General features: G+C 42.5%; 2 protein-coding genes across 2 annotated transcripts; one reads left to right on the top strand and one right to left on the bottom strand.

Moving 5' to 3' along the window:
• Positions 1-4,036: 4,036 nt before the first annotated feature.
• On the top strand, positions 4,037-4,876 carry LOC117875623 (trace amine-associated receptor 9-like). Its single transcript, XM_034766992.1, has one exon. It carries the CDS (start codon positions 4,037-4,039, stop codon positions 4,874-4,876), a length of 840 nt encoding a protein of 279 aa, XP_034622883.1.
• Positions 4,877-10,266: 5,390 nt separating this feature from the next.
• TAAR5 (trace amine associated receptor 5) lies at positions 10,267-11,298 on the bottom strand. The gene has a single exon (XM_034766990.1). It carries the CDS (start codon positions 11,296-11,298, stop codon positions 10,267-10,269), a length of 1,032 nt encoding a protein of 343 aa, XP_034622881.1.
• Between the last annotated feature and the right edge of the window lie 1,917 nt (positions 11,299-13,215).

Genomic DNA, 13,215 nt, shown 5'->3' with positions numbered 1-13,215 from the left:
TAGAGCAGCCGCCGAAGTGCTGCCGATTGCAGCTTTATTTTTTTTTTCCTCTTTGCCGCTTGGGGTGGCAAAAAAGCTGGAGCTGGCCTTGTTCCTTTTAGAGTGTTAATATACATATTGTATGATGATATTAATCACCTGTGTGTCACAGGCTTTTATAAAACATCTCACTTGATAAACTTTTAGAATACCCTAATATGGTATACAATCAGTTGATTCAATTGCTGCTCACTTGAGGTTCAGCCTGCTGTCTGTAGAGCCCAGATAATATTTCACTTCCTTCCTCAAAGCTGTCTCCTCCCACATTTGTTAGCTTGTTAGCTCTGTTTACCTAAATGAAGATCCATTTACACATGTCTCTGCCTGCTCACCAAGCTGGTTAGAAAAACAGATGCATATTCCTTTTCCTAGGATGGACCAGTTTACCAACTCCCCCTGACTTGCCTGGCTTAAACTCATTTTAGCCATCATTCCAGCTTATATCTAATACTCTAAATATACACTGCATACATACATCACCCAAGAACATTAATGATCAGTGAGTTATTAGTTTTCCATTGACATATTACGTCATCTTTTAGATAACTACCATGACACTAGTGTGTGAGGTGTAGTGAGTATGTCAGGCCTGACAAAAGTTGCTGACAGACTAGTGAGCCACAAATGGGCCTCTGTTGCACCTGTGCTTCCCTACCCCTCAGTGGCTGGTGCTCGGTGCAACAATGTTCCCTTGCTGCCCACTAGGTGCTGGTGCCCTGTCTCCCACCTCACCCTGCTATCACACTTGCTTCAAGTCCTGCCCCTCTCCTGAATGTTCTCCACCTGCTCCCCTGCAGCCAATTTAATCTCTTGTGCTGCTGCTGCTTCTTCAGGCCCTCCTCTGGGTCCTGCTTTTGCCTCTTCCTCTGCCTCATGGGCTGTGGGTGAGACTTCCCCTGCCCACTTCTTACAGCCAAAAGGCCACATCCTCACGTGCTGCTCTCAGCCCTCCCCCGTAACTCTGGCCAGGGCAGGGAGGGCTGCAAGCTCGGCCCCTCACCCCATGGCCCTGGCTAGGGTGGGGGTGGGAGGGGTTGAGAGCTTGGCCTCGGCTGGGATCAAGCGCTTGGCAGGGAGCTCTGTGGCACTCTCGGCTCTGGCTAGAGCTCTGAGCCCACAGTCCCTCCCCCAGTCCACCCCTTGCACCTGAGGCCCCACCCATGGCCCCACCCCATTCTGCCCCTTCCCCCGCAACCCAGCCCTGTTCCACCCTTTTTCCCACAGTCCTGCCCCTGTTCCACCCACTGCCCCATCCCTGTTCCACCCCTTTCACTGTGTCCACATCTCAGCCCCGATGCACTGCCCCCTCTCACCCCGGCCAGAAGACTGGAAAAGCTCTGGGGCCATGGTGGGGGTAGATTTTTCCAGGGATCCAAAATGCACCACTGCACCACCCCAGCAGCGCGAAGTTTGGGGAGGCTTAGCCTCCCCCAACCTCCATTATGTACCACCTATGCTCTGTCCCCCCAGCCCTCCACGCCCCGTGCACATGCATAGGGGGAGAAACATAGCTGTGACCCACTCTCACCTCTGTGAGATAATGTGTGGGCCGAAAATATCAGGAGGGTGGAAACATAGATCCGCTTCCCCAATATTTCCATTGCAGGGGCTCTAGGTCCCCTCATTCCCACCACCCCTGAGCTGAGGTAGGCAAGGTTATCCTTTTGGACCTCCAACCCTGCAAAAAAAAAAAAAAAATCCAAAACAGCAAACCCTTTTCCTTGTGTGTCTCTGCAGTCTGTACAAATCTGAGGCGTAAAGCTGCTTTAAATTGTTTGTAGTCCCCACAGCCTGTCCCAAACATTTGACTTTAAGCATCTATGGTGTTACCTCCCAAATAAGGGCAATAGAAAATGAAACTGATCTTGCAGAGGGAACTCATTTTAAATCACAAGTCTTCTCAAAAGCAGTGAAATAGACATCAATATATCATCCTCCTTAAACCGGGGAAACAATTAACCATCTATACTCCCTGTGGAGTTGATACTCTGTGTTCTGTTCCCATTTACTGAATCATCAGGTCCCTGGATCTACAGTAGTTTTCTCTGTCAATCTCACTCTGATTCTCAGACTCCCCGTCAGTAAGCAGTTTCTCATTCAGGAACAGCTTCGTCTTCTCCAGCTGTAGCTTCCTTCATTCCAGGTCCTACTAATTTGGGAAACATGGTCTGGATGGGACAGAATTACTCCCCCAGTTGTTACATACACTCCAAACATCTTCCTCCAGGTCATTGTCCTCAGGCTTTCCCCATCCTGCTAGTTCATTCTGGCCTCTGTTTTTCCTCAAACTCTCCTGGCAGACAGTGTCCTTCCCACAAGTTCACCCAGTTCTGAACCATGATTCCTTTTCCTGTACAAAAAGGTGGTCTAGTGGGACTCAAAGAAGATTTCAGTTCAAGTTCCTCACCGGCCACACAGACTTTCCAGGTAACCACTTAATCTGTGTATTTCAGTTCCTTGTCGGTAACAGGGGGATCATAATACTTCCCTACATCACTGGGATGTGGTAATAAATATGCTGAAACAAATGAAATCACCTGAGCATCATCTGATAATGAGTGTAGTGCTTTTCTTTCCGAATGAAAATGCATTCCTTAAAAATATGTAGACTGGAGAAGTTAAAGGAACATGGGAAAGTAAAAAAGAAAAAAAAAAAGCCTTGGCCTATGTGACCTGGGTCACTCTTGGGCTCAGGACAAACCACTACCAACACCTTGGTCAGGTGTAACAACACAAAGAGGGTTTATTTGGCTGTCACAGCCTTACCCCACAGTAACAAGCACAGCACTGACAGCCAAGAGTAATCTTCGTGGAGGCTCTGGCAGGTAGCAGTCTCTAAAGAAATTCCTGGCCCCTATCCAGGCCCCTCTCACAAGGTCAGCCACAACTGGTCTACATTCCCCAATTTCAAACCCTCCTTCCAAGCCTGACACTTACTGCAGGTGCAGCAGAGCAGGACTGACTGAGCCCACAGCTGCCTGTTAACCCTTTCCTCACCAGGGTGGATTTGCAAACCTCATCACAGGCTGTTAATGTATTTTGTAGAAGTACATGTGCAAAGACTCATAAGAATCAGTATCTGCAGAGTCAAAAGAGACAGGATCTGGCTAAAAAGTTCCATACCTTGCTTTTGATGTTACTTATGAAGATCTCAGGCCCTGATCCTCACTCCCTCATAACAATTTGACACCGTGAAATTACATGGCATAAAGCTGACATAAAAGAAAGGAGACGGTGGCCCTACATTTTATTACTGAAAAAAGCTGTATGATTTTCAGGTCTGACATGATGATACATCATATTTTGCAGCACAACTTAAAATGATTTTTACAGCTTATTGTCATCTCAGTTTTCCCACCCGTCACCACACAGACTTTATTTAGGAAAATCAGTGAATATGCCTCAATTTTTTTTTTCCTTCGGGAGAGGAGAGAACAGGCTTTGTCATTAACCTGAACATCAGAACTCAGGGGAGGCCACATTACTATAAATTGAAGTCTGATCCAACATTCTCTTCACATCTCAGTTCACATTGATTTGTGAAAGGGAATTTCTCAGATGGGTTAGGCATTGGAAGATTCAAAGGAAGTAAGAATGAATCCTTAACTCCAGATACAATACATTAAAATAATTTCTTTTTCCAGTTATTTCACTTCTTATTTTAAACCAGGGAAAAGTGGCTGCTACAGAAATCTTCCATTGTTGTAATTTTTTAAAGTTGTGAATTAATATTAATGTCTGTATTCAAGATCATATTGTGGAGTTATTATATTAACACCCATGTTTACTTTTCTTTCAGGAGAAGTTGGAAATAGGCGCATGTATTTCCTTTACTAGATCTTAACCATCAGTTCAGGAATTAAATTTTGAGGGAAATAACAAACTCAACCTTTTTTGATAAGGAAAATTTGCAGTACTGCTTTGAGAACATGAATGAATCTTGCTATAAAACACGATATTCTTCTGACTCCAAGTAACTTTGTAAATTGTGCTTGGTATGCTGACGATTTTTACAGAAGGTGGAAATCTAATGGTTTCCATTGCTTATTTTAAACAGCATCACTCACCTACAAATTTTTTGATTGCCTCCTTGGCATGTGCTGATTTTGCCTTGGATATGACTGTGCTACCCTTTAGCACTGTAAGATCTGTTGAAACTTGTTGGTATTTTGGGGAAATATTCTGTAGATTTCACTGTTGTTTAGATGTATCTTTCAGCCTAGCATCAGTATTTCACTTGTGTTTCATCTCAGTTGATCGATATGTTGCTGTCAATTATCCTTTAATTTATGCAGTTATCTTCACAGTGCCTGTTTCAGGCATATTCATAGCTGTTGCCTGGACATTTTCTTTAATGTACAGTTTTTCTGTAGTGTACACTGGGGCTCATGACGAAGGGCTACAGGAATTAGTGAGCACTCTGTCCTGTGAGGGGAGTTGTCAGATTTTTTTCAATAAAACATGGGTGGTTGTATCCTCTCTTCTTTATTTCATAACTTTCTCTGCAATGATAGCGCTTTACAGCAAGATCTTTGCTGTGGCTAAACGACAAGCTAGAATGATAGAGATTATGAGCAACAACACCCAATCATCTAATAATTACAGTGACAGAGTTGGCAAAAGAGAGAGGAAAGCTGCTAAAACCCTGGGTATACCTGTGATCGCTTTTTTGGAATTCTGGTCACCTTATTTGATAACTGTAATAATTGATATTTTCCTCAACTTTATAACTCCACACCTTGGCTTTGACATTGTAGCTTGGTTTGCTTATTCCTTTGATTTACTCTCTCCTTTATCCTTGGTTTCGAAAAGCAATGTAAGTGATTGTGAGCTGTAAAATCCTCTGTCTTGATTGCTCAACAATTAGTTTGTTTTCTGAATGAAAATGTATCTTGTAGTACTAAGTTCTGATTCCAGGTCACCGTCTTCCTCTGTCTGTTTTGTTGTTTTTCCTTTCAAATAATCTCCCAGGCTTTTATAGCTTTATACTTTGAATCCTAATGAAAATCATGTTGAGTTATTTTTAGTAAATCCATTTATTTTTTTTAAATGTTCTGATTCAAAGTGTAAGTGCGTATCTTTTTTTTAATGAGTCTGAATAAAAAAGAAAAATTTTGCTTAATTGACTCTTTTGTGTGTTATATAGCATTATTTTTGTTAAATATAACATTATTATATAGTATTTCTGACAAAATTACAATACATTGCACTATAAACACCAGGTATATTTAGCACTGATTGGATAATTTTATTTTGTATTTTTCTATAACAGACGAAACACAGAAAGGAAGAACCTTGTCTGGATGTGTTGGTGGGCTGAGAACACATCTGTACAGAGCCATGGGACAGACAGACAAGTTCTCCCACATACACTGCATACCAAGACCTGGAGCAGCCCCAGTTGGCAAGGTGCTAAGAACCCTAGGATGCATTGCACCCACACAGATCCCAATGTCAGACACATGTCTGTGCAGTGCCAGCGTGAATGTGGCTATATGGGCATGAGGTGTGCATCCCACTGCAGTGTAGATGTTAGCAAACATGCTTGGCAAGCACTGGTTCGCTGGTGCAGGTGCCTGGACATGGATACAAAATGCAGTGGAGACATACCCCAGGTGTTTACTGAAGGGAGGCTTAACTTGAGACATTCTTTTTCCTTCCTGCTTATTTTTCCAAACAGCTGCTTTCTTTCCTGCTTGTTTTACCCTGTATTAAACTAAACCAATACATTAATACACTAAACATTCCAATAGCCAAAAGTAATATAAATTATTCATAAATTATTACAGAATAGTTCTATATCTAGCCTAGTTGTTTCTATGGAAATTTACAAACACTGGAATTTTTCTTTTTTCAGAGTCTCCTTTGAAACTCTGGGTTATTTAGAACAGCGGGTGTTTTTATGGGTATTAGATGATTCAGGAGATTGGTAATAGGATCATGTCTATTTTGGATTTTTCTAATGTGCTGGCCATCATGGTATCTAGATTCCAAATGCACAAGCTATGTATTATTTCAAATTATGCAAAGTCTCCTCAATTCTAAAATGAGATAGTACAAAAAGACAATCCAGTAGTTAAGACACTCTAGTGGGACTCAAGAAGATTGGATTCAAGTTCTTCCTCTGTACACAGACTTCATTTCTACTGATTTCATTTCCCTGTCAGTAAATATGGGGATAACATTACTTCCAGGGCCGGTTCCAGGCATCAGCCTGGCAAGCAGGTGCTTGGGGCAGCCACTTCGGAGAGGGGGCGGCACGTCCAGGTATTCGGCGGCAATTTGGCAGACGGTCCCTCACTCCCGCTCGGAGCTAAGGACCTCCCACCGAATTGTTGCCGCAGATCGCGATCGCGGCTTTTTTTTTTTTTTTGCTGCTTGGGGTGGCCAAAACCCTGGAACCGGCCTTGATTACTTCCCTGTCTCTTTGGAACAAGGTAATAAATGTGCGTGTCCCAGGGGTCGCCAGAGTTGTGAGGCATCTCACTTCTATCAGTCTTTAACATGAGGTAGTCTTGTCTGTATCTGCTGTGGGCCCACTCCCTGACTCCAGCAGCCTCTGGCAATACAAGCACTACCTTGAATCCAGGCCTTTGCAGGCCTCACTCTCTCTACACAGGTTAGCAATAAACACACACCAACCCTATCCTTTGAGCATCTCTCTGGGGTGTCCAGTAGGGTTACCATACGTCTGGATTTTCCCGGACATGTCCGGCTTTATGGTCATCAAATCCCCGTCCGGGGGGAAATTCCAAAAAGCCGGACATGTCCGGGAAAATAGGGAGGGGTCATGGGGCTTGGATCCACGCTGGGGCCAGAGCCAGAGCCGCTGGGGCCAGTGGTGCTTGGCCGCCGGCCGGCCGGCACCGCTCGGCCGGTGCTGGGGCCGGGGCCGGACGGGCTGGTGACCTGGGGCCTGAGCCGAGCTGGAGTCACCGGGGCCGGAGATGCTCAGCTGGTGCCCTGGGCCGGAGCCGCTCGGCTGGGGCCGGTGCCCGTGCCCCGGGGCCCGAGTTGAGCTGGAGCCGCCAGGGCTGGGGCGGGCCGGAGCTGCTCGGCCGGAACCAGGGCCGGTGCCCCGGGGCCTGAGCCAAGCCGGGCTGGAGCCACCAGGGCCGGAGCCACTCGGCCGGGGCCGGTGCCTGTTTCCCGGGGCCCGAGCCAACCTGGAGCCACCGGGGCCGGGGCGGGCCAGGGCCGGTGCGCTCCGCCGGGGCTCTTTTGCAGCACATACAACTTAACAATGATTTTTACACCTTGTTGTCATCTTAGTGTCCCCATCCTTCACCACAGGGATTTTTTTTACTTAGGAACATCAGTGAGCCTGCTTCAGACCTTGGGCTTGTCTACACTAGAAACTTGAATAGGCGAAACTATACCAATGATAAAAACAGATTTTTTGTTCATAATGTTTCCCAGATGTACTTAAATTTGATTCAGTTCTATGCTTCATTTTGGCCCACTGTACACCGCTCCGGTCACTCGGACTTCGTGTCCAATGCGTTCTTTTGCTTATTTGATTGCTAAGTTTGATGCTCACACTATAGGCAATCTCCAGGTGTGTGATGGGGGTAATGTTTTTATTTTCTACTGATGGATGGAGTGGACAGGAGGATGAGGATAGAGTTTTTGATTTCTGTCCAAGGCAAGAGAAAGACTCAATCTAGCTTGGCAGCTTGCCTAATGTACTTGGGTTTGATATACTATCAGTACTTCTTCCGATGGAGAATTCAAAGAAGTTGATGTCACCTCCCAGATGACCCCATCATGTGATTTTTTTTCTCTCCCCTGTTGCTGTGGTAAAAGTGTAAGATTTATTCAATCCCCTCTCAAACCAGTTAACTGTGATTCTTGCTGGTTGGAGGCAGGACCGGCACCAGGGTTTTTGCCGCCCCAAGCGGTGGGAAAAAAAAAAGCCGCAATGACAATTGCGATCGGCGGCACTCCGGGCGGCAGCTCCACCGCGCTGCTTTCTTCTTCGGCAGGAATTCGGCAGCAGGTGCTTCCCTCCAAGAAGGACCCGCCGCTGAATTGCCGCCGAACAGCCCGACATGCCACCCCTTCCCCTTGGTCACCCCAAGCACCTGCTTGCTGGGCTGGTGCCTGGAGCCGGCCCTGGTTGGAGGAAATAATTCCTGCACTGTTAGTTTTTCTTTTTTTCCTGGAATTAGAGTGGCTTGTTACTTCAGCAGTTTCCAAAATAAAACTGAAGGAACAACAGATGGTGAATAAATGAAGTGAAGTTGAATGTCAGTGTCGATAGATGTAGTGAGTATCATAGATGCACTGATTGAGAAAAACACTTACACACATTCTTAAGTGCATCTCTATTCAGGACAGCCCATAAACATATGCTTTAGGGCTGTCTTGAATATGATTGTTTTCCTGAATTGGGGACAGATATTGTGGACTTCTTAGATTAATAAAAGTGGCATACATTGTGAAATATTCAGATGCTGGGAATGTACTTAGTGCTGTAGCCCAGTCACCTACCCCAGTTGTACCTTGGTTGGAAAGTTCATTAGGCAAACTGTATTCTTGTCATGGAAAAAGTTTACTAATATGAAACTCTGTTGGGGGCAAAATATTATGTTATTTGGCTTTGTTTTGTTAAAATGCTGATTATAGTATTCAAGCAACTAAGTAATTCAGTTCCTACTTTATACTGTTCTGATTTCATATGTAACGCTTACTAGTGTGAACCCCTTTTGTTGTATTTCTACATATAAGCCCTCATTTGTTAAGTCAATTAAAAGCTTCCTATTGACTTCAGTGTGTTTCGCATCTGGCTCACACTGATTATCTTACTGTTAGCTATATGCAGTCTGTTCTTTAACTGTAACTGTACAATCATACACCACACTTTGTACTTTACTTTGTTTGTGATGCAAAAACATATGTACAATCTGACTGACGTGCAGTGATTTTAAAAAAAACAACTATGCTACAGACCAGTTTTCATATCTAACAATACGTTTATATACAAATAAATAACCAGTAGAAAACACGTAGAAAAAATACTTAAGTAATTATTTAGTTACTCTTTTATTTTATAAAGAGATTTTACTATGTTTTTTTAAAAAGGACATTTTCTGGTAAGCACATTCATAGGAGCCTAGAGATGTGACAAGATAATTCCCATAGGTCTGGTTAGAAAGCTGTAATGCAGAACTTGCAGCAGACCAGATGTCTCAACTTTTTCTGACCCTTTTATTAACATTTACACTGTAAAAGCATATAATCATAGCCAGAAAAAAACTGAAAGTATAGACCGAAGCCACATTCAGCAAGATACTTAAGCATACACCTAACTTTAAGCAGGTAAACAGTCTCATTGACTTCTTTGGGACTAATCATGTGCTTAAAATTGGGAATGTGCTCAAGTACCTTGCTAAATCAGGGCCTAAAATTTTGCTTAAGAACATGACAATTATGTGTGATTACAAGGTAACCTATACACTATCATGGTTTTTTTTTTAAATATATTGCTGATTTTATATCACATGCCACACAGAAAAATGATGATTAACTTGGTGATGAGAGAAGAGGAAACAATTTACCTTTGCTTTTAATCAAACAGCATTTTTCTCATTCAGGAACATGGGGGAAGGAGGGATGCAAAAAACATTCTATTTCAGAACCAGATTGGTATCCTCACAGTAGGGTGGTTAGGTTATTCTGCACAAACTGACAATATTAGTGCTTTAAAAGTTTAATAACACCATAACAAAAACAAAAGGCATTGACAATTTATATGCAGATACGATCGTTCTGGAAGCTAAGTGACAAGTATGTCTAATATGTGAAACCCAAGTCAGAGTCTGCACGATCTAGCTGCTTTGAGAAAGATGGACACTGAGTTGAATAATGCCAGCTCATGGAATGTTCCAAAAACCATTATGAGAGCTGCTTTGATGATTTGTAGTTCACTATTTTTCTGTTGTTGTCTTTCAGGATTTCGGTTCAGATTTTCAAAGCTGCCTAAATAAAATTGACAGGAATTGGGCCTCCCAACTCTGTTGGTTGCTTTGAAAAGCTCATCTTTCCATTGGGCAGAAATAATCTGTCGGTATCCTATCCCAGAGTTTTTATTTCTTATCATGTTCTCAGTATTGTTTTTCATTACTTACCACTTTAATACATAACTAAAAGGAAAGGGTCTCCTCCTTGAGGCCATATTTATGGTTGTGAGCTATTTTCACATACAGCGTTATCTAAAAGTTCTGGTCATTCCTGGTACAAGTCTACGGTAGATGTCCCAGAACCAAACATGTTGCGAGTTAAAATTAGTTTCACTGCCTTCCTGAACCAACGGTAGGAAAACACATAAATCAAGGGATTGCAGGCTGAATTAAAGTAAGCAAACCAGATTAGGATATCAAAGAGAACCGGTGGGGTAATGAAATTTAGAAGACAGTCTACCAGAGTGTCTATAGTAAAGGGCAGCCAGCACAGGAGGTAGATTCCTACAGCTATACCGAGTGTTTTAGCTGCCTTTCTTTCCCTCTTTGATGCTCCTAAGTGTAGCCCAGATCCAGCACTCTTGTTCATGTTGCTTATCTGTCTAGCTTGTCTGTTTGCCACAATAAATATTTTCACATACAAAGTTATCATTATGAGGCAAGGGAAGAAAAAGAGAGGGAAGTTCAACCAGCCCCAAAGTTTGTTGAACAGCAGCTGACATCTACCAACACAGGGCATGTCTTGTAAGAAATGGCCCAACCCTTCTTCAATTGCATCGGTATAGAGCAAGACAAAAGTATAAATCACGGGTACCCCCCACCCTATCACTATATATATGCATGCCACTCTTATAGTAAACTTAGTGGGGTAGAGCAAAGGATCACAGATAGCATAGTGACGATCAATGGAAATAAAACACAGATGAAATATAGAGGTCAAACAAAAGACAGTGTCCAGAAAGGTATGCAGCCTACAAAAGTCATCTCCAAAATACCAGCAGCTCTCCACAGATCGGATAGTGCTGAAGGGCAGCACTGTTATCCCCAGGAGGAGATCTGCAAGGGCCAGGGAGAGTAGTAAGAAGTTGGTGGGGGTATGTAGGGTATTGAAGTGGGAGACTGCAATCACCACCATCAGGTTCCCCAGTACTGTGAGCAGCATGCCCATGGCACAGGCCATGTAGATGGCCAGCTGGACGCCAAAGGAATGAAGCGTTCTGGAGCAGGAACCATTCACTTCATAGCACAGTGGAGTGGACACCACTTCATTAGCACCGGGCTTCTGGACAGAGTTCATTTCTTCCTTACCAGCTGTCTACACCTTCTCCAGCTCTTCCACACTTCCAATAAATGACTCAGCTTTTAATGGGGATCCAGACACTTTATCTTCTATGTGAAAAAGAATAAAAAATAAGGTAGAAGGTAAAGAAAACCAGATGTTCATGAATACATTGGAGAGTTTCTATCTTTCAAATGAAAAAGGCCAGTTCTTTGATGAATTTTCCTATAACTTTTTAAGGCATAGTTTTTCATATATATTTTCCATTTACTTTCTCAGTCAAAAACATTTATTTATGCAACTGCTTGGAATAAATGAAGGAAATATAGCAAATTAAACCAAAAGGGAGATTGAGTAAACATTCTGTCATGGAAGTATATTGAGTACAATTCTCTGGAAGCTGGGGTGTGTGAAAAGGTCTTTATAGCTGACCCTATATAATAATGAATTAGTTCTTGTGAATTTCCACCAGCAGTGATGTTTTCCTTCAATTAATTTTTTGAGAAGTTTGCAATCAGTAATGAAAATAATTATTTTTATTGTGAGACTGACTAGAAACTGTGTTTGTTTCTTATGGACAAATTATCTTTTCTTACAAAAAGCCATGCCATATTGCAGATGGAAAATACAAAAGGGCAAATTGCTCATTTTTGTATACTTCCAGTTACAGAGATGAATCTAGAAAACCAGTATAAGACTGAAAATTCCACATTCAACTAACCAATTGTAATGACTAACAGACTTCCTAAAACACTATCGCTTCTTTTCTCCCATGTCGTTGCTATGTAACTCCTTATTCAACAGGAAAATTAACCATAATAAATATAGACGTACACATAAGAATTTTCAATGAGTATTTTTAACGAATCAAATAATTAACCAATATGATTTTAAACACATATTAATTATGTTCCTTGAAAGTTACATTTAGACAGATGTACTTAAGTATATATTTTCCTTTATTTTATTTCATTTTTTAATAATCACTAAGTTTGCAGCCAGAATTAGTGAAGGAAGTTAATTTCTGAACAAACACATACACAATGATGCTGGATCTCTCTTAACTGAAATAAAATATAATTATAAAACTATGCTTATAAATCAGTGGTACTTACAGTAAAATAGAATCACCTATTGTTGTCTCATGTGATCTATATTACAGTGAGTGGATCCCTCTTCTAATGATGTATCCATTGGCATACCTGGGAGAGGTGAGATTAATCAACTCTTTATATAATCCAGATGGAGAGATGGGTCCCTCAGATGAATAGCATGCCTGAGGGAATGCACAAAGCATTATTTGTACAACAGAACGTCACTTGTTTTAAAGAACAATGAGTCTTAAACACACTCATGCTCACTTGCCCATAGAATCTATCAACCCCTTTCAGAGGATGCCCATTAACCTCATTGCCTATGGCTTTCACTTGGAAGGGTTCTAGTAGCTCACGACCATGTCTTCTTGTAACATCTCTCCATCCCCACTCATTCCTGCAGATTCCAGCCCTCCTTTGACTTTTCCTCCACCACATGGTAATAGGCTCCCAATGTCCATCCCTTTTACCTCAAAAACCAAGCAAGAAATCACAACGCCCCATGATCTTCCATATTTCATTGTGAGAGCCTGTCCTGCCCCCAATCCCACAAGAAGTTCCTGACTAACTAAGATTTTCTCATCACCCAGAAAAGGTGATTATTACAACCTTCCCTCCCAATAGACTTGCTGTGAATTTTAAAACAGGCTCCTGGCTCCCAGATTAAACCCTTCATAGCCACAATTCCTTCCCTCCTTTTTTGATCTCCAATTCATGACCCTCTGACTACCCACAAATCTTTTACAGACTCCCTGAAAATATTCTTTCTCACCTGGACTCTCCTCACAATATCTGCTGCCTTGACCTGCAGCTCTAGGTTCTTTATGTGCTCCCTAAACAA

This window comes from Trachemys scripta, chromosome 3 (genome assembly GCF_013100865.1).
Source record: "Trachemys scripta elegans isolate TJP31775 chromosome 3, CAS_Tse_1.0, whole genome shotgun sequence".
In the NCBI taxonomy this organism is placed as follows: domain Eukaryota; kingdom Metazoa; phylum Chordata; order Testudines; family Emydidae; genus Trachemys; species Trachemys scripta.
The sequence above is the reverse complement of the archived record's forward strand: the minus strand, read 5'-3'. Positions and strand labels throughout refer to the sequence as shown.